This window comes from Dermacentor silvarum, chromosome 3 (genome assembly GCF_013339745.2).
Source record: "Dermacentor silvarum isolate Dsil-2018 chromosome 3, BIME_Dsil_1.4, whole genome shotgun sequence".
In the NCBI taxonomy this organism is placed as follows: Eukaryota; Metazoa; Arthropoda; class Arachnida; order Ixodida; family Ixodidae; genus Dermacentor; species Dermacentor silvarum.
The window spans coordinates 156149818-156172537 of NC_051156.1; the positions used below are offsets into that span (position 1 = coordinate 156149818).

At 48.3% G+C, this 22720-nt stretch overlaps 1 protein-coding gene and 1 pseudogene across 1 annotated transcript in view; both read left to right on the forward strand.

The window, feature by feature from the left end:
• Positions 1 to 21976, forward strand: part of LOC125944023 (neprilysin-1-like) — a 71965-nt gene extending 49989 nt beyond the window's left edge. Inside the window, exons 4-6 of the mRNA XM_049663749.1 lie at positions 4051 to 4283; positions 5058 to 5201; positions 21410 to 21976. Coding sequence (XP_049519706.1) covers positions 4051 to 4283; positions 5058 to 5201; positions 21410 to 21769 — 737 coding nt within the window. The 3' untranslated portion in view covers positions 21770 to 21976. The remainder of the gene's footprint in view (positions 1 to 4050; positions 4284 to 5057; positions 5202 to 21409) is intronic.
• Positions 18398 to 18470, forward strand: LOC119446954 (U4 spliceosomal RNA; annotated as a pseudogene).
• Positions 21977 to 22720: the final 744 nt, after the last annotated feature.

Genomic DNA, 22720 nt, shown 5'->3' on the forward strand with positions numbered 1-22720 from the left:
CCTTTCTTTATAACACATGTTTCAGTGGCCTGCTAATTGTGACAATTTATTCAACCACAGTAATGCATGCTCCCTTGGAGTCACAGGCATATTGCATCAAACCACTTATCTTTTAATAAGATTTGTTCAGTATCTCCTATGTTCTGAATGCTTACTCGTTCTTGTCTGTGTGAACATAGGCATAACTGCTTTTGCCTATGTGTTAATTGCATAGGTAAAAATAATTTTTTGGCTTTTCTTCACTTTTACCCGTCGTGGTTACTTAGTGGTTATGGTGTTGGGCTGCTAAGCACGAGGTCGCTATATATATTCAATCCCGGCCACGGCAGCCGCATTTCGATGGGGGCGAAATGCAAAAGACGCCCGTGTACCTGAATTTATGTGCACGTTAAGGAACCCCAGGTGGTCCAAAGTAATTCGGAGGCGTGCCTCATAATCAGATGGTGGTTTTAGGACGTAAAACCCCATAATTTATTTCTTCCCTTTTTCAGGCGCCTCGTAAGCTCTCACCTAAGCAACACATTCCGATAGCCTATTGTCAGCAGACTGGGTGTAACGAAGTACCATTATAAGATACAATAAACAATGCTTGTCAAATGACATGTTCTTAAAATCGGAGGACCTTAATAATAATGAAAGTTTGAGAAGGTATACAGAAAAACATGTAAACTATACATATGTCTTTCATTTACAAGTGCAAGCCATTACTTTACCTTACATTTGTCCAGCCTTGAAGTTACCCTTTACTGTAGATTTGAGAAGAAACCATTACATCAACACAGCACTGCATTAACAGGAGTCCAAGTAATCAAGCATGCAGTACACCTACCAGAATTACATTTGCATACTTGTAGTAAATATAAAAATGAGGTAGCAATCTTTTTCAAGGTGCGTACTCTAGTAGGTCATACATTGTGAACGCACTCATAGGTCAGACAAAACTCGTTCTTCATGTATCACATCAGCATTGGTTGTGGTAATCAATTTATGCCGAAATTTGTGCTCATCTTTCTATCAAGCATTGAACCAAGCAAACCTATATGTCACAGCGGCATTCTTGGAGCAAGCGTAATGCAGATCTACTTGTCATCAAGGTTGATCACAAATTCATAGGTGCAACAAATAAGTTTAAGGAGTGAATTATATTAACTGACATTAGACCATTCCAAGTGAACCTGGTCGACATTGTGGAATATGTTCGAACAGGGGGAAATAGTACGGTACTAAACGGGATCAAACGGGACTGGACTAAACAGGGACAATCTGGAGTGTACTAAACGGGTTCAAACGAGGACAAACTCGACTGGACCAAACGAGTTCAAACGGGGTCCCGTTCCATAACCCTATTTAATAAGATCAATTTGAAAAAAAAAAGCATTTTCTAGTAGGGAGGTTTGCCCAATAAAGATTTAGCTACGTGTATGCGTTCGGCCACTCTAGTTGTTCACCTTCAATAAAACAGGACATCTAGTGCAGGGGATTCGTAACAATCTCAGTACTTCTCGACATCACCGCGGTTTACCAGTCCGAACGAGAACCCTTTGGCGGGAATTGTCTAGCGCCTCCTCTACTTACCGCTGCAAGGCGACGAAAACGAAGAAGCCTTCCGAGGAACAATACGCGCAGACGACTTCACTGAGCAGTGGCGAGTGATCTCGGATTTAAGAGACCTTGTTAAGTACTTGGAAGACAACACCGACTTTTTTCGAAGTGTATTTAGACTCAGATTATCATTGTTTTACTTGTGAAACCACGTCCTCGTGAAGAAATACTTGTGGCCAGGCCGCGCCAACTAGCTCCTCGTTGTGCTATCAGCAGTGCAGTCAGAAGTTCTGCCGTGCCTGCATGACCACTAGGCACCTTGATTTTCCTGCCCTCTCTCGAAGATACAGGAGAATAATTATTGACCACAGCACGCTGCCGATGTCGTTCACTACGTCGGGACCTGCCGCGACCACATCCCCCTCGCGTTACCTCTCGGTCCAACGCCAACTAAGCGGCGCGATCGAACAGCCTAGACACTACCCATCACAGATCATTTTCAAGACAGGGACCGCGCGGCCGCACCATACGTAGCCGCCGCCGCAGTAAAAAAAAAAAACAAAAAACAAAAACACCGCATATCCACGGGGTGAATGATGATGAGTGGGCGAAGCTCCGGAGGGAATCATCGGTAAACCGTGAATCTTCCGTGTAATTCGCTCAGTCTCGCCGCACTAAATCGAACGATTGACTTCCACCAATGACACGCGCCATATGTGACGTCATTCCTATTTTATAACAGCGCCCTTCATTTTAATTGCACCATCTCCCACTTAAGGGGACGCTAGCACAAACGCGTTAGAAACGTGCAGTACTCTCTAGTAAGGCGGAGAGGCCACAGCGTCTTACACCAGCTTCTTACACGGGCCGTAACGCGCTAGCACAAACACGTTAGAAACGCGCAGTCTTTCATTAATGTTGGATATTTATTGTCATCGTGGTGCGTGTGTCCATGTGCGCTTCGTGGCGTAGTGGTTAGCGCCGCGCGTTCGGAAGCGATAGGTCCCTGGTTCGATTCCGCGCTATGGACAAAACTTTCGGATTTTTTTTTTCATAAAAGTAGACGTGGCTGCCTACTACGACGACGACTACTACTACATACTACAGAGGAGGGACAGACCCACACCCTAAGGAGCTTCGCCCCTAAAAGCTTATTGCTGCTCTCAGATGGATGAGTGTAACCTTTCCTAACAACTTACAAACTATGCATATTTTAACTTATTTGTCACATAGTTCATTTTTTACCATTTTCACTATATTCTCGTGACGCATTTTAGTCAAATTTTGGTCCTTTTAACGCATCTGGGGCCTGGCTTCTATCTAAATACGTTAAAATGGTGGAATCATGTTTTTCGACAACCCATGCACAGATTATGATGTGATTTGCTGCTTTTAAAAACTGTGAAAACTTAGCAAATGTTTGTTTTAAAGATCTTCAAAATTTCAAAAAAATTGAGAAATTAGGTTTAGAACTCGTTTTGAGCAACGTGAAATTCTATCCATTTGGTAAAGTGCTACTCGTAATACATCTAAAGCGCACAAGCATATCTTATACACCGCTCTAAAGTACGCCAATCATTGGTGAGTAGGGTTTTTGCAAACGCGTCGTAAACATTGCAAAAATATTGTTTAAGCTGTAGTGCAATTTTATATATCCAATTTGCCCACCTTAGCTGCTCTAATTGATGCAATTGACGGAACTACAATACCTGTGTTTGGGGCATTTGATAATTTGTATACATCGCGTGCTTTATTTTTTTATGCTGTATTTCTTGGGGAACATTTCTAGAACATTCTGGGTCATAAATTAACAATTTGCTTGCGATAGTTTCTATAATTTACCCTTTTGACTCAAATGCAATAAATTTCACACATTGTGGTCCAGCGGGTGACTCATAAAAATAGTCTGTATTTTGCAAGTATCCGATTAGTTGGGACCGAATCAAAGCATCCTCTACCGTTCTTGCTAATCAATTTTATAAGTAACTACTTCAGGCACATATTGACATTTCCAAAAATAAGCCAGTCAGTTTTCAAGGCACATCTACCTGAAAAGAAATTTGAAACGGGCACCAGTTGTGAAAAAAACATACTGCGAAGTACGATGTTGTTCCACAGCTCTTACTAAATGGCTTTTTTTCATTGAGCCAATAAAATACATGGAACGCCAATGTATTTCGTGGGGAATTACGGGAACATATATCTCAAACATGTGTCAATTTCAGAATTCGTTCCAAATAGGTATGCCCTTCAAATCCACCAATGCTGATGCTGAGGCATTACAGCAGGTGCCATAAAAGTATTAGTTGAAAACATTTTTATCAAAATCGTAATTTGTCGAATATAAATTTCGATCGTGCAAGCAACATTCACCTTCTAAAAAAAGCGACGTCAAGTATTAGAAGTGTCCTACATTGCCAGAGTCAATAATTAAAGTTTTTGGTACCAAAAGAAAGATGTTATTCGTTTTCCCCATCTTTCTTACGGGTGATACATCTCTTGACACAGCGAGCTTTCCGGACTTGCCCACCGACCGGTTCTTCAAAGCTTGGCGGGAGGCTGCAGCAGCCGCCATTCACCAAACATGGGCCGACGCAACGATGATGCTGCATAAAGAGACCGAGGCGAACGCGTTTTACACTGGCCAGTTTAACACGATGCACATCCAGGCATCAGTTCTGCTTCCCAACTTACTTTTCACTGAAGGTCCTGCTGCCTTCAACTACGGCAGCTTCGGCAGGGTGAGCATGCGCGTTGTTACATGGGATACATGCTGCTTCGTGAGTCCTGTAAAGAAAGAGGTTGTTCTTGCATGAATTACCGAATGCCTAGTGCAATACTTCACGTTTGGAAAGGGAGAAGACTTCACACGTTTCTGCACTTTGCGTTTGACATTCATGGTGTTCAAGTATAATATTGTCAAGAGGTGAAATAAATGATGCCAAATCTCATCAAACACAAAACAAAAAGCAATAGGAATATGCATTTGGTTGTCACGGTGTTTTCATATTTTAATCTTATAATTATCTGCAGGTGTGCCTTTATCACTCCGAATGCCAGCGCACCCATATGAGAATATCTTGCACGAGAGAGCGGAGGCACTGTTGTTGATACTCCTCCGTAAGAGGTGTCAGCATGCTGGGCTGTTTCCGGCTGATTGAAAATTTTGAGCTATAGCGTGTGTGTTGGAACTGCTTTCGTGACAAGCTGATCATTCCAGAGTCTGAGTGGCAGTACCCCAAATGCTTCTTGACTTCAAGCACTGGAGAATCTTCATATTCAGTGTTTGCCTTCATACCGCATTTCCAGCACTGTCAACAGGCAAGCTGGTCAGCAGTCAATGCCGATGCGACATTTACCAACTCATTGGATAGCGAAAAGTCCGGCCGTACATCCACGTGGCTCATATTCTCAATACTGTCGTAATGAGTGTACGAAGGTGGTATAACCATTTGCTCACTGCTCAAGAGTGTTCACCATTGCCAACATACTCTTTCATGCTCTTTTTGTGCCAGATTATTGGTCACGAGATGATGCATGGCTATGACGTCAACGGATCACAGTATGACGAGAACGGCAAGCTGAGTCCTTGGTTGTCGCCTCAATCTACCATGCACTACGTGAACAGCACGCTCTGCTTGCGGCACATGCACAAGGATGTGAGTGATCTCTGTCGCAACGTTTGCAAGAGTAGCGCCGCTTACCGTGTTTGCAGGGACCGCACTCGTACGCAGGTTCTGTTTCAGAAGTGCAGTATTTTTCACAAATACCGTGCTGCGATGTAACCTCCGGTGTAATCTGACGAAGACCTTCACACTGCTGGAAACACTTGTTCTTGTTGAATGGCTCTTACGCCTTTCTTGAATCTCACAGAAGTTACATTGGGGTTCTTTTGTAACCTCAATTGCAATTATTTTCAACTTTTCACTTCGAGAGCCCTAAAGTCTCGACATAGATATACTACATAAAACTCTTCGTAAATTTTTCAACATGACTTGGTTCATTTTTGTAGGCACAGGTCTGTGCTGTGGAGGTAACATGGCGAGCTAAACAGCGCACAAATGACGCACACCAGTGTTTATTTATTTATTTATTTATTTGTTTGTTTGTTATTTTATTTATTTATTTATTTTGTGAGCGGGTCTATTTACAAAGCAGTTAGGGATACGCAATAGCCTTGGCTCAAGAGCGTCGGTCGCTGTCTCGCGCTCTCCCGACTGCTGGACCGTCATCCTCTCTCAGTGGCTGCGGACTGTCTTTCCCACTACATTGGCCCCGGCGGCGAATAGAAGCCATCCTGGCGACTCAAGGTGATGCAAGCACCAGAGGGTCGTAGTAAGGCTTTAAGCGACTCACGTGGACTGTTTCACGACCGCGGCTGCGTCTGTCGGTGGGAGGTGTCACAGGCTCGACGACGTAGTTTACCGGCGATCTGCATTCAACGATCCGGTAGGGACCATGATATTTCGCTGCAGACTTACGGGAGAGAACAGGGGCGGGGCATGGAATTGAAAGCCACATGAACGAGCCAACAGGGAAGGTAGGGGTAGGTTTAACCGGGTCAAGGCGCTCTTTTTGAAGACCTTGTGTCACGGATGTAAATGAGCGTGCGAGTTGGCGGCACTCTTCGGCACATTGAGCAAATTCTGAGGCTGGGCGGTATTCGGATGCATCCGGGCAGTATGGAAGTATAGTATCCAGTGTGGAAGATGGCTCAGGTCCGTATAGTAAAAAGACAGGGGAAATCCAGTGGTAGCTTGCGTGGCGGTGATGTAGGCATATGTCACAAAAGGAAGCACCAAGTCGCAATTAGAATGGTCGGAGGCTATGTACATAGAGAGCATATAACCGAGTGTTCGGTTAAAGCGCTCCGTCCAGCCATTAGTCTGCAGATGATAAGTTGTAGTGCGATGAATGATACTGCACTAACTGAGCTCTTGGACGACTTGAGAAAGAAACACGCGCCCTCGGTCGCTAAGCAGTTTGCGTGGCGCGCCATGGCGAAGAACGAAGCTGCGCAAGATGAACAAGGCACCATCACGAGCTGAAGCTGTTGGAAGAGTGACGGTTTCAGCATATCGAGTGAGATGGTCGACGGCCGTAATAATCCAACGATTGCCTGCAGGGGTGGAAGGAAGGGGCCCGTACAGGTCTATGCCGATTCTATCAAACGGGCGAGCGGGGCACGGCAAAGGTTGTAATGGGCCAGGCGTGTGACAAGTTGTTTTCTGGCGTTGACACTCAATGCAGAAACGAATGTACTTGCGGACGTATGTGTACATTCCACGCCAGTAGAATCACTGGCGAAGTCTATCATACGTTTTCAAAACGCCAGCATGCGCATTTTGTGGGTATGTGTGAAAGTGCGCGCACAGATCGGAGCACAAATGGCGAGGTATAACAAAAGCCACTTTCGACCATCGGCCTGGCAGTTGCGGCGGTACAACATGGCGTCCCGGAGCGCATAATGAGGTACTTGGCGATGAAGGGCACGAGAGAGCTGTGGGGCTGGCGTCATCGAAAGCATAGACAGAACGTAATCAGCGAGGCGATCCAGGGATCCTTGCGCTGTTCTGAAGGCATGTCAGTGATAGTGATGTTAGAGCAGGAAGTTGCGGAAAAGAAAACAGGCGCGACGTCAGAAGGCAGGGTTAGGGGGAAAGTGAGTCGGCGTGCTTGCGTCCTGAGCGGCAAATGACGCGAATATCGAATTCTTGTAAACGAAGCGCCCAGCGTCCAAGTCTACCCGACGGATCCTTCAGTGAAGCCAGACAACTGAGTGAATGATGATCGGTGCAACATCATACGAATCACCATACAAGTAAGGGCGAAATTTCTGCAACGCCCAAACAATTGCCAAACATTCCTTCTCGGTAACCGAGTACTTGCACTCTGCCTTGGTAAGGGCACGACTAGCACAGGCAACTACGTACTCAGAGAAGCCCGGCTTACCTTGGGCAAGGACAGCGCCAAGGCCGATCCCACTAGCATCCGTGTACACCTAGGTCGGAGCGGTAGGGTCGAAGTGACGTAGAATGGGCGGTGAAGTGAAGAGATGACGTAATGTTGCGAAAGCCTCATCACACGCCGGCGACCAGCCAGACAAATAGCTATCGCCGGTGAGCAGCTTCGTCAGTGGTGCTATTATAGAAGCGAGGTTCTTCACAAAGCGGCGAAAGTATGAGCATAGACCAAGGCAGCTGCGAAGCGCTTTCACGGTGGTAGGCTTCGGGAATTCAGCAACAGCACGAAGTTTCTGCGGATCGGGAAGGACGCCGTCCTTGGAGACTACATGGCCCACGATGGCGAGTTTGCGAGCTCCGAATCGTCACTTCTTGATGTTAAGCTGAAGGCCTGCGCGCGTCAAACAGCTCAGTACCTCGTAAAGCCGACGGAGGTGACTGTCGAAACCGGGGGAGAAAACGACGAAGTCATCCAAGTAGCACAGGCACGTCTTCCATTTCAACCCATGCAAGACACTGTCCATCACCTTTTCGAATGTGGCTGGGGCATTACATAGGCCGAAGGGCATAACATTGAATTCGTACAGCCCATCGGGAGTTACGAAGGCAGTTTTCGGGTGATCGAATGGTGCCATAGGGACCTGCCAATAGCCGGACCGTAAATATATTGATGAAAAGAATTCGGCTCCTTGCAAGCAGTCCAGGGCATCATCGATGCGTGGCAGGGGATACAAATCTTTACGCGTAACTTTGTTCAATCGGCGGTAATCGACGCAGAAGCGAATTGAGCCGTCTTTTTCTTTTGACAAGAACAACAGGCGACGACCAGGGACGGCAGGACGGCTGAATGATGCCGCGCTGAAGCATGTCGTCGACTTGTTCGGCGATCACATGACGCTCAGCAGGGGATACGAAGTAAGGGCGCTGGCGAAGAGGCGCTTGTGAGCCGGTGTCATTCGGATGGAGAACAGTAGGCGTGCTGCCTAATGACATCTTCCGGCAATCAAACGAGCCTCGAAAATGGTGGAGGAGTGCAAGAAGTTCCTCGCGGTGCGCCACTGCAAGTTCGTCGTCGATTGCAGAGCCGAACATACTTAAAGGTGGTCGATCAAGCGTACTAGTAGGAGGTCTCAGGGCACTAAAGTGCAAGTTGTCCACGTCGTCAAGGCAGAAGATGGAGGAAGGAGGTTCAATTCAGTGCTTGTTCTTGGGACGAAATATTCATTATAGCTATAAGTTAGTGCGACACGATGACAAGCGTACTTTGAAGAGGTGATCGGTTCTATCTGAAACGGTGCAAGGCGGTTGAAAAAGAGCGACTTTCAGTACATAATTATCGTGGTATATTTTATGAAAAAGATTCAGGCGGCAGCATTTGTGGCGGAGGGAAAGGTCCGGTAAGTTCAATGTTGTTTAAATGGATGTAACGCTAGAATGACGCGAGTCGTTAGGCAGGATGAAGCACGCGGCGTAATTCTGGACTTATTCGAGGGCAATGATGTTATATGTTTCACTGACGTCCCTAATGGCGCATACATACTATGATTTTGAGCGGACGAGACTTTAGTAAAGCATTAACTTAATGGGTGTTGGTACAGCGGAAGAATTTCGATGCAAATAACCAATCATGTGGTTCGCTTGCCTAGTCGAATATTAAATATGAATGTCCCAGGGCGGATTAGATGTGATGGGAATGCCGAGATGTTTGTAACAGTCAGCGGGGGCTAAAAAAATTGTTGAGGAAGTAATTCGGCATACTTTCAGATCAGCATGTTTTTAGATTTGGGTAAAGTGTCATAAGCCAATTAATTATAGCGCCAATCAAAAACAATCACGAGGTCGCATTCAAGTTTAAAAGAACCTGTGTTGCGAAGAGCCGGATAGTTGAAGTTGAAACGCAGGAAAAAAGTTCGTTAATGTAAATAAAAAAGAGCAAAGGACCGAGAACTGGCTCTTGTGGGACGCCATATGTTGCTGCAGTAGGGACAGAATAAAACTTATTAGCTCACCCATACCGGGTACACTTGGTTTAGACAGAAATATTTTGATCGATGCTAAGATGTTGGGATCTATATTGAGTTAAGTTTGAAGATGAGCAAATCATGCGAAACCGAATCAAAATCCTTCGCAAAATGAGTGAATGTACGAGGTGTTTGAAATCCCAGGTCTGGATTAAAGAGCAGGTCGTTAGCCAAAGATAGTAATTCTGTTTCACACGAAAACGTTTTTTTTGGTACCCCTGTTGGGAATTACTGAAAAAACTATTGGACTAAAGGAAATCTATAAGGTGCGAGTATATTATGTGCTCTAATATTTTTACAGGAATGCGTGTTAAAGAAATGGGACGGCAATTATCGAGAGAATGTACATCACCTGACTTATGCACAGAACCTAGAAGCATCTGAATTCAGTACTGGTAGGTTACGTAATAGCTAGAAGCATACACACGCCCGATATGGCGTGCGTTATGGCGTGCGACTTGAAACTACATCCTTGGTTGATGATTTAGGGAATATGTCACTTATTAGTTATAGTATGCCTTGGTTCGCTTAGCTAACGTGAACGCATTTCTTCTCGGACTCAGCCGTGGACCTCAAGAAAGACGCCCACACCACAACTGCCGAAGTTTCATCTGTTTACGGTGAACCCAGACCAGCTGACAGCTGACGTACCGAGTGCACCCACCACTGTAGCCCAGTTGTTATGGCGTGGCAGTGCTTAGCTAGAGGTACCAGCCGTGGCGGCTTCATGTAAATAGGAGTATCATGCAAAACTCTCGTGTAATATAATTAAAGGGCACAGTAATGAACCCCAGGTGGTCAAAATTATTACGCAGTCCCTCATTATGACGCGTCTCCTAACATATTGTGCTGTTGAGACACGTATAACCCAGAAATTTATTATGTTCTCCCCAGCGCATGTATCATAACTCTTACCGAGATGTGCCATCAGCAGCAGTTTCATTCTATTTCATTTGTTACCTTACAGTCCCCTAATAAAAAGAGATTTCTCGCTAGGAGGCCACGGTGTGCGGACGTGTTTTCGCATGGGGCTCCTCTTTCGGATCTGTGTTTTGGATTTTCATCGACTCCGGTGCCCGATTCATCTACACCATACGACTCACCTAGTGGACCGGAGCTACCCGATACCTCTGGGGTCACTGTGAGTCCATTTTCCATCATCTCACGAGCCTTGAAGACTTCGACGCGGGGAACGCCCCAATAAGCCTAACGGAACAGGCGTCTGCCCAACTTAGGCACGGCTGCATCGATGCATGTCGCTCACGGTGGGCACCGCTCCACCTCGCGCTCTTACTGACGACATTGCCAACCACGGCCCTGCAGCAAGGCAGCGTCTAACATCATTACCGCTATTATGCACTGTTTCGGAGTGCGCTAACGAGCAAACGGTGCCAACAATGCTTAGCAACGCCGAAGAGACGCTCACAACCGACGACAAGCCAGCAGCTATCGGAGCATTGAGCGACCGCGACGCTGCCAGCGTTCCCATCACAGAACAAACGAATGACTCGCCACCGGGGGAGGACATGGACGAGGATACCACACCTTTAGCCATCGACACGGACACCATAGAAGACGAAGCCTACAACGGAGCCTGTTGGAAGGTGGTCCGCAACAAGCGACGCGCCCGCAACGCTGCAGCCTACGAAACGGCGTCGCTCCGTCAGAACGCCTCTGAACACCCTTCCGCCGAGCCCAAGCAGAGCGGGCCAAAGCGCCTGCCTCCTCTTCCCCTCCGAGATGAAAAAGTTATCCTCCGGCCTCTCGGAGGCCTGAGATTGGATAAATGGCCCAGACCAACGTTGGCCACCGCGCTTTGGACAGCGGCCGGAGTGAGCCCAAATGACCGGAGAGACCTCATCCTAAGGACCCGGCCAGAACAAAACCTGGCAATAATAAGCACCCCATCATCGCACGTCGCAGACGCCCTGCTGAATATCCAGGAACTGTCGATCAGCCAACGCACCTACCCGGTGTCTGCATATCTAGCCGCCCCTGATGATTCGTGCAAGGGTATCGTTCCGGGACTGGAACCAGGCACCCCCTCACATATGCTGGTAGAAGAGATGCAAGCATCTGGAATCCAGATACTACAGGCTCGAATGATGGGTCAGACGAATATTGCACTGGTCACGTTCGAGGGCCTACGTGTGCCACGCTTCGTCCGATTTCTTGGGGCAGAGCTCCGCTGCTACCCACACCGTCCCCGCCAGCCAGTCTGCAAAACGTGCCTCAAATTGGGACACCGAGCCGACCACTGCCCCACACCAGACGTCACTATTTGCGAACAGTGCGGCATCGAGAATCCCATCCCATCACACCCATGCTCTCCCCGGTGCAAATCATGTGGAGGGGACCATCCTACAACTGAACCGAAGTGCCCGCAACGCCAGCGACAACCCTTCAACAGAGCCTGGGTGAAAAAAGCCATCGAAGATGAACAGCGACAACTGAAGGCCTCCACCAATGCGGATCCTCCATCAGCGACAACCCCTGCTTCTGGAACATCATTCAAGAAAGCTGGCCGGTCTCGTTCGAAGACGCCGTCCAGATCCCGCCCCAAGGCTCGGGTAAACTCCAAATCCCGTTCCCGATCACGCTCCCAGTCGTCCTCCGCCCGCAACCAGGTGAAGCGTCAGACTACCCCGGCGTCTCAGGCATCCCCGCAGCCCTACAAGAAGGCACTACTAAACAAGCTGACAACTTCAGCAGCTACCCCGGACCGTCAGCAAGCCCAGGCCCCGGAGAACACCAATGCCAAGGCGGCACCTCGGGAGGTAAGTTGCCCGCGGGATCCCCCACAGCTCGCTCCCCCCCAACCTTCACCCCACAACATGTCCCCCTCTACTCCCCTACCGAACACCCACAGTAATCCTTTCCCCGAAATCGCGCGGCTACGCCGTGACATGGAAGCGCGCCACGCTCACATGCATGCGCAGCTGGAATGGAAGCTGCAATAGAGCGCACAAACGCCAGAATACAGGCAGCTATAGAGAGCGCGCAGCAGGAGTCTCTAGCGCTCCGGCAGGAGATCATAAGCGTCATACACGCATCAGAAGAGCGGACACACGCCCTATTCGCAGAGTTAGTCTCCCGTTTGGATTCTATAAGCGCACCCCTGCCGGATTCCAAATCCGCGCGTCCCCAGCCACCCCTTACAGGTGCAAGAAGATCGCACCCATACTCACGCCCGGCGGCTTCCTCTCTCGAGGATGATGGCGACCCTTAGCAAGCAGCAGCTCGTGGTCTGGCAGTGGAACTGCAGAGGATACCGTCGGAAAAGGGCATCCCTGCAACAGTACGCTGCTATGTCCACACATCCTCCTGATATTATCCTCCTACAGGAACCAAACTGCTCCCCTTCCCTATCCGGCTTCACCACTTTTACGGGTACCTCTCCACTCGTGGGAGCCCTAGTATCAAAACACTTAACGTGCAACTCCCACACTATAAACATCGATATCCCACACCAAATTCTTGAAATCATTACACAGGGCAAGAACAGTTGCAGTCTCTTCATACTTAACGTGTACAGTTCTCCCCGCTCACGCACACACTCGTTTCATCGTCTTCTAATAGAATTCGGACGCCTTGGGCGCACCCTTCTCGTGTGCGGTGACTTCAACGCTCCGCATACAGTTTGGGGGTACCGCAAATCTGAAGCCAAAGGAACTCGACTCTGGGATGACATATGTAACTTGAGATACACCTTACATACAGACCCAGGGCACCCAACACGTTTGGGTAACAGCGTCACACGTGACACGTGCCCAGACCTTACTTTTTCCAAAAATACAGGACCAGTGATTGTGCATGGTCCTCTCGATGAACATCTAGGCAGTGACCATTATATCGTGGCCACTACCCTACCACTGCAGAGTGCACACTGTCCCGAGCGGAAAGTGAGCATCACGGATTGGACGCGGTTCAGGGAGCGCCGACAGAATCCTCCTGAAGGTCTAGGATACGAGCAATGGATCGAGTCTCTTTCTTCTGACCTAGATGCGTGTACGCGCACACTGGTTACCACAACTGCGACCCCGGACGTGGACCCGCACCTACTGCATCTGTGGGAGGCACGTAGGGGGCTCACGCGGCGTTGGAAACGCCAACGTCTCAATCGCAAGCTTCGCCGGCGTATCGCCCAAATTTCGCAGGAGGCACAAGAATATGCTGAGACACTCGTCCGAAACAACTGGCGAGGTTTTTGCGAGCGTCTTTCAGGCACCCTAGGCACCGCGAAAACATGGTCGATACTTCGCGCACTCATAGATCCCTCAAATACAAGGACGCAAACATTTCATCGCCTACTCAGCTTAATACATAAGTACCGAGACGATCCGGCTGCTCTTCTCAAAGAGCTAGAAAAACGATTCATCCCTACCGGCACACCTCCACAGTATCTGAATTACCCGCACGCAGAACAATCTAATGAGGAACTCGACGCGGACATTACAATCGATGAGGTTCGCGTGGTACTTCAAGATCTCCGTCGAAACACGGCCCCAGGCGCAGATCGTATCAGATTTTCCACCCTTCGTAACCTCAGTGATTCAGACCTCCATCATCTGACAAAGCTATTCAATGATCACTGGCGTCAGGGCACGCTCCCACAGGCATGGCGTCATGCTGACATTTCGCTAATACCCAAACCAGGAAAGCCCGTAGACATAGCAAATTTACGGCCAATATCCCTTACTTCATGCATCGGAAAGTTAATGGAGCACGTGCTTTTGCGGCGACTGCAACCTTTTCTCGAACGACAGTCATTCTTCTCCCACTCACAGTTCGGATTCCGGGCACATCTCTCCACGCAGGACGTGCTTCTACAGCTCAAGGAAGAGGTTATCGGCCCCCCGTCCCGTGCCCAGACGAGGGCCATCCTCGCCCTTGATCTAAAAGGAGCATTTGATAACGTGGCACACGATTTGATTCTTCGAAATCTCGCAGAATCACATTGCGGCAGCCGCATGTATAACTACATTCGCTCTTTTCTGCGGGACCGAACAGCCACCATTGGAATAGGACCACATCGGACAGATACGATTCGCCTCACAGGTCGCGGCACCCCTCAGGGATCAGTTCTGTCCCCCACTCTATTTAACATCGCCCTCGCAAGACTACCTCAGCAGCTCGACCAGATCCCCCATGTTGCACATGCGATTTACGCAGACGACATCACGATTTGGACGACGCGAGGGTCAGACGGGACCATTCAGGATCGACTGCAGCAGGCCGTCGACATCGTCACCGCTTACGCACGACAGGGCAGCTTGTCCTGTGCCCCACAAAAGTCCGAGCTTGTTCTCATCCGCGCACGTAGCATTACCCCTCCACCCGAAATCACGGTGCACGTGGATGGCGTTCCTGTCCCCCAGGTAGACCGTGCTCGCATTCTTGGACTACACGTTCAGGCGAATGGGAAGGCGAACTACACTATATCTCTCTTGTCCCGGCAGACCGAACAGACTTTGGCCATGATTCGGCGGGTCTCCAACAGGCGCTCAGGTCTACGGGAACGGGACCTACTGCGCCTGGTGGAGGCCTGTGTGATCAGTCGCATTACTTACCACCTTCCCTTCCACAGACTTACGCAGTCGGAGCAGACACGGGTCGACACAATGCTGCGAAAGGCGACCAAGCTCGCCCACGGCCTCCCACACTACACCGCCACGAAACGTCTGCTAGCCCTAGGGACGCATAACACTCTCAGTGAGTTATTGGAAGCTCAGTGGGCCAGTCAAAGACAACGTCTTTTGCTCACACCCACTGGGCGGCACTTGCTCTCGAGATTGGGACATCCAGTTTTGCACAATTATGATGAAGGCATCACCATCACTATTCCGACTTGGGTCCGTACAGCCTTAAAGGTGCACCCACTACCACGAAACATGCATCCTGAGCATGACGCGGGACGCCGGCGCGCCCGTGTACGGTACCTGGTGCGCATGCTCGGTGACATCCCTGAGACAAATACCCTATACACGGATGCTGCTCGGTGCCACAACGGGTATTCCGTGGTAGTGCTGGATGGCGCTGAAACGTTTATTACGGCCGCCTCCTTACGGAATTCTACACCTGGACACGGAGAAGTCCTTGGAGTAGCGCTTGCTGTGCGACACGCTCTCCAGATTCCTGGGGAGGTGTATATCCTAACCGATTCCCAGCAGGCATGCCGCGCGTTTTCGACGGGACGCGGCTTCTCCAAGGCAGCTCTCCACATCCTACACCAGTCCCCAAACACAGACACATCTGCCCCACAGCGCATCCACTTGCTCTGGACTCCTGGCCATGCCTCACTGCCGGGTAATGACCGCGCACACGCGGTCGCTCGAGAAATTACCCTCCGAGCTTCCCGGCATGACGAGGATCGGAGTCCAGATCAGGCGGGCTCCCCACTCACATACAGAGACGTATTAAAATACTATACACGAGCTAGACACACCATGGGTCCGCCGCCGCTGTCATTCTCGCGAGAGGAAGAGGTGGCGCTCCGCCAACTCCAAACAAACACGTTTCCCAATCTCCTCTCCCTACATAAATTTTACCCTGACCGCTACGCAGACTCTTGCCCGGGCTGTAGAAGCTCCCCCACGGCGTTCCATGTCACCGTGGAGTGCACCGCAAAATTATTCCCTCCCCTGCCAGTCATCTTGCACCCCTTCCGCATCAAAGAGCTGTGGGAGGATGCCCTCCGCGACGGGCCTCCCGAGGTCCGCCGGGCCCTAGTTCAACGGGCCCGTGCTGTCGCTGAGATCGTTCTAGGGACCCCGGACTAGGGGTCCCTCCCACACTCTTACTACCTTTTATTTTTGCAATAAAATGTTTACTCTCTCTCTCCCTAATAAAAAAATGTCGCAGTATCACACGAAAGGCGAAGCATCAATTGCGATGGCATATTAGTAGAGAGCTATAAAGAGTAAGAGTAGTAGTTTTATCACCTGTATAAACTTGTAGCAGTACATGTAGTACAGTACAGTACATGTAGCAGAACATGTAGCAGTACCAGCAACGCGCAGAACTGTTGTCGACGCCGTCGGCGTTTTGCCCTCGTTCGCACCGAACGCGCGGCGTTGGTGACTGTTGCTAGTGCCTGTTGCGACGGCTCGAAGGTTTTCGACGAGATGAGAACGGGACACTCGTCGAGCAGCGTCGGAAGTCTTTACCACCTTCTCGCCTCGCAACGTTTTTTGTAATAAATACGCATTTGGCTAAACGGCACCACCCCTCCCTCACTCCCATACCACCACGGCCTTTCGCGCGACGGAAGAAGTCGCGTTTGCGCTCGCTCCCTGTCAAAGTGCGTGTCCCTCGCGCACTTTTCACTCGCACATACAGTATACGGCGCGCAGCGACGATTTCATTGCCGTTGGACTTTACACGGAACCTCATGGCGACGGCGACGACGACGATGGCAGAAAGCTGCTTGGAGTCTCCATATAATTGCTATCGCCATAAAATGGTATTACATGAGTGGCCTTGAACTCCGTGACTTAAACCGTCACGGAGAGGTCACTAATGCTTCCAAGGTGCCAACGTCAAGTATTTCCGTGGGAACAGCTTCCACGTTTGGTTCCGAAAGTGCCACTCGTTGCCTGGTATACGGGGGCGATAGAGCAACATTGTAAGCTGAGTCCAACGGAACGGTGCCATATGATGGGTGGGATTTTGCGAACGGTCGACGAATGTGAATGGCCGAGAAGAACCACAGGGAAATCCCTCGACAAGTAAAAGGGGGTAATGAACTGATAAAATGGGGGCTTGAGTTTTGCGTAGACGCTCCGAGGTTTAAACGCTAGGACATGCAACGACGTTAACATGTAGACGGCTGCAAGAATCATGAAGCGCTTCGTCTAAAATACTATGTACAGTTGTATATAAAACAATTTTCTGATCTCTGTGGCCCTCTTCTTCTCCCGGCACCTGGCACGTCGCCAGGCATGGGAGCTTCGTGGCCGCTCGGACCTCAGACTTCGCAACACCACTTATGGTTGCCATACATAGGCGCCGCCCTGCTCTTAACTTCGTTGAGTCATCGTGGAGTGTTGAATGGAGGAACGTTCGAGAATACTGGAGTGAACGTTCAATCGCTAACCCAGTGTGTGTTGGGTGTCCGCTACCCTGCTGTCCATGCATGTCAGCGTTTTCTGCTGCAAACCCTGTTGCAAAGCGCCCTTTTCCTTTCCTGATTTATCTGTCAAAGATTGGAAGTCTGGCAGGAAATACAATAGTGTCACAGGCAATATATCGTCTTAAGAATAACATAAGTGACCGTGTGAATTTTAGTTAAATCTGCTATTACTTCCTGTCCACAGGAAAGCGGCTCCAAGCCACATCTTCTTGCCTTTCTATGCGCCACTTATACGTAAAATCTCCCTACATGTCTCTTTTATACTTTGTGTGACAGCGTGACACAACGAAGGTATGACACCTAATGGTGATATTAGGAGGAGTAATTGGCGTTCTGCTGTAACGGCGGGCAACGATCGCGAAGGAAATAGCTAAAGGACGCACCGACCTCGGGATCCTTTCCAAGGAAGTGCAAATCACAGGGTGCAAGGTGCCAGGGGTTAAAAGGCAGATGTGTGAAATATAAAAGGCAGTGGTTTCGCTAAACAGACAAATTCAGAATCTAGCTAAGGCAATGACTTTTACATACATTGACATCAACCGCGATGTGCACCGAACCAGCCGCAATGACGGTTTGATGCATGACGGGAATGCATTTTAGCGATTATCTATGTCGCAGTACCGTTTTGACGTCGATTCGTGGCTCAGTCACCAGCATTTTGGCGGGTCCTAAGCAATCGGGAAGGTAGGTAGGTAGTAAAATTTTTTGAGTCTGGAAGTATCTTCACCACATTTTTATTTAACTTTGCGCAGAGGCAGCGTCGTACCCAATGAAGTGATAACTGAGGGGCGACTATTGCTAGTTGAAAATCAGGAAGGTAGAATAACTATTTAATGCAGCGACAAACCTGCAAGGAGTCTATATAAAACAGCAGGAGTTGAGGAAAGACGCACAAAGGACACGTATACAGGGCTTAAAACGTTTTACCTAAATATGTAGGTGGTCGCAAGCAGAGTACACAGCTAGAAATTCAACCGCAGCTCAGTGGCGAAGTTATTAACACGTACGGCCTGAGATAGACACATCTACGAGATTTGAAGTAGCCGCTTGTTACTGCCAATATTGTGTGGGAAGGGCGCAACAAAATGAACTGGCCAAGAAACGGTGGATACATGACATGCTAATGAAGCCAGGTATGAATTGACACAGGGCAAAAGAGGAACATTTATCAATTAGCGGCCTATTGGAAAGAAAACAGGCAAAGCTGGAAGTGGTTTACCTACGGAGAAGTGGCGAGCAGATATCAAGTTAAGAATTTATTAACACGAATGAATGAAATAAACAGTTGTATTAGAAGCGATGATATTTGGTTCAGGAAATCGGGCCAAATGATATTAGTAGGGCATATGAAAGCGCACTTGGTGATTTAGATTAATATACTGATTACAACCTTTCTCTAGTTCTGTATCAGTGCCTTATACCTTACGGCAATTAACACGGATAATGAGCAATGTGCCCGCAGAAGTGTAGAATGTTTCAGTGGTCCGAGCTAGCACGATGAAAGTAGATAATCATGTGAGGGGGGCGGTGACGGCGCCAGCACTTGGTCGCCTTCGCCTTACTTAGTTTGCCGTGGCTGGTTAATATGGCGGCGGCCATCAACGAAATGGTAAAAATGGCGCTAAAACTGATCCTGAGCGAAGTAGAATAGGAGAGAAATCTTGTATGCGTGCAAAAAGGCTCTAAAACATTATACTTTTGCGCAAATATTAATATGCTCAGACGAACCCATTCTCCCCTGCATCAATTTGTTGCTGATTCTAGAGCGATCGGTGGGCATCCAAGCTTTATTGCCTTCGCAGCGACGCACTTTCCAGCTGTGCAAAAAAAAAAGTGCATGAGCCAATCCACTCTGTGCAGGTAAATGTTTAGGGAAGCTGTTTAGCGCAAGACGCAGAGGTGCTACCGAATTTTGAACAAAGTTACGAACATATTTAATGACCTGATCGGTGTTCATAGTGAAGATAGTACGCACACAAATTCGCGTATCACCTTTGTTAATTATTCTGTCCGTCACGTTCGACAATGAATGGTTCATATACCCCCGTAATCGCGGCCTCACCATTACGACGACAGATGAGACGTGAAATTCCACACTGGAATGATGAGCGGCAATGGAGCCAGGTGTGGAAGATGACGTCGAACGCGTGAGCAGTGACACGAGCGGGTTCGCGGGGTTGCACCGAAAGGCGCAACGAGCCAGCTGTGGAAGAAGACTACCACATTAGAGCAATTGCTGATGATATGTTTCCTAGCAGGCGCCATCGCCTAGCCATAGACAGTTTCGCTGTAATGAAAATAGTGTTGTTCGGCATATGAATACAACTTTATTGCGTACACGTCATTTTGGCGTACATGCGTACGTCATAGCAGATGGAGAATTTTCGCAGGTGTCATGATGTTGCTGGACAGACTGGCGGAGTCGGGTGCCCCAATAACTTTTGAGCAATCATGGGGGGCTAGTGGCAGAAATGAAACAGAAACAGGTGGCTAATTACATTATAGCGCCCACAATCACAATCTGATTCATATTTTGTGCACAGTTATCAAAAAACATTTCGGGCTCTTAACAATAGCCCAACAACCCTTCCATTTAAAGTGACAAGTCTCGGGTAAAATACTTATTGAATTCTCAGCGAAAGAAAATCCTGAGAATCCCACCGAAGACTACAGATACTGCGAAAGTCTGTTGAGCCTAAATTCCCTGGTGTTCCAATGTTTTCTCGTGATTTTCTCTGATATCTACAGAGTTCGACCAAAACATCTTCTCTTCTTATGCTGAACTAGATATTCTAAATACAGCTGCGATCTTTTATTGAGACTGGGAAGGAATGTGCGATGACGCGACTTCTGAACCTTAGGAGCGAAATTTGATTGCACAACAAGAACACACGCATGCCCTCACGTGAGTACAATTTAGCAGGTGCTTAATCAGGAGCCATGACTCTACCATTAAACAAAAACACGTTACTGTTAGTCACAATTTCCGGTTATGTCCTAATCTGGAACCTTACAACTTATTTTTCATTATTGTTTTTCTGACAGAATTTGAAAGCTACACAGTGCATGGATTTTGCTACAACAAGGCAGTTATACTGGCCGGCAATATTTTGTCGAAATGAAGGGAAAACTATGGGGGCTCAGCTTCTGCTCAGTGTTCCCGTGCCATGAAGTCTGACAGCGTTTGTCAGCGCTTTTGCCATTTTGCAGCAGGTACTGATGAGCGTAGCTTCCACACTCGATGCCGTCTCGCATTCGCACGGACGTGGAAAAGAAAAAGCCGAAAGACAAGTCAGGTTTACCCCTCAGTTGTGTGTTTTCCATTACTTTGCTATTTATATATTTTATTTATTTCTTTTACCCTCAAGCGCACAAAGCTGTTTTAAATGAGGTGTTTATGATTTCTCTTTTGCAGCTTAAACTATCACAGCTGAAAATGTGGAACTTCTTTCAGAAGCGCTCTAACTTGTGCGTGTTTGCCTCCGTAGCGTTTCCTTTATTGCCACAATAAGGTGTCACTGAACATTGAGCTAAAACACATACCACACAAAAGTATTAATTTCTAGAGCGCATTACACAGGAGCAAACAAGCAGTGATAAGAGATCATGAGGTGATTACCGTCAAAATCTTGATGGCTTGAGTTCATACTATCGGCACTACAGTTCCAGAACTAATGTCTTATCAATTTTGCAAATTAATATGGTTTAAAGAAGATGGCTGATGGCCACCGGGACGACTTTGCTTCTCGCAGGTCCTCGAGCGAAGGCAAGAAGTCCTAAACGAAACGATAGACTCGGAAAACATCGCCGACTTAGGAGGAACAACGATGGCATACTCCGCATTTACGTCGCTGCCCCCCTCAAAGAGGGACGCCACCTTGCCAGGCGTCGCCATGACAGCGAACCAGCTATTCTTTGTCGGCCATTGCACCCCATGGTGTGAGAAACAGACAACGGACTCACCGCTGTGGCTCTCTGGTCGCAGTAGCTACGCACCCGGTCGCTCTCGGTGCGTCGTGCCACTGATGAACATGCCCGAGTTCTCGGATGCATTCCACTGCAAGCAGGGGTCGTACATGAACCCGCCAAACAAGTGCACGTTCTGGTCATGAAAGTGGGAGAGCATACGCGTTCGGTGTGTCATTCTCTACCTGTCGTTCAATTAAAAATTCCAGGTTTTTGTCGCCAATCTGACAGATAAGCTTATGAGCACAGCGCTTGTGCGCGTCTGCTCATACGCTCGCCTGGCGTGTGTTTCGTGCTACGCAACAGCTCGACAAAAAGAATAATTTGGTGTTTGCTTGCTCTGTGGTAGCTATAGCGGTACTACACAAACGCAGTGAAAGTTGCCATGTATTGTTTTAGAAGCTCTCCTGCAACATTATGACAAATTATTTTCTGGCTCGTTAAAAAATGACCAAGTAAAAAGAAAGTCATCTTCCCGGTGTTTCGGATATCGAAAGGTTGCCCGCGATGAGAAGCTCAGAGATTCGGAATGTTTGCTCGTTCTCATATATCAAATGGAGATGCGGCAAACTAACGGACACAAATACGCAAAATTGACATGTGACAACCTAAAAGAAAACGGTAAACGTCGCTCATTCCAAGATAAAAGCCCAACCCTTACTACATGTGAAGTATGACTTAATCAGTTAACGCACATAATACAGGCTCCGTGAGCTGCCCAAGGTCAGACAACGCGACATACGCTACAAGGATCTCCTAATTGTTACGTCACTGAAGCGTTGCAGTTTTCTTCTATAAAGTGCAAAACGGCACCCAGAACAGCTTTTCGTTAAGGTCTGGGCAGAGACCTTAATGTGGTCTAATTCGCGGACTTCATCGGCCTGATAAGCAATTTGCTCGGTATCCGGAGCAGCTCTGTTCTCATTGCTGCGTGGAAGCACAGTGTTGAGAATGGGGTGCATCGCTCATTGCGCAGTCCGTAGTTTCTTCTCAAGCTTATTTATTCGGAGTTTCAGTCCCCTTAGGACAGTCCTGAGAGAGCACGCTGTCTATACTGTAGTTGCCTTTTAAAAACTATGGTTAGCAGGGGTTTGTGA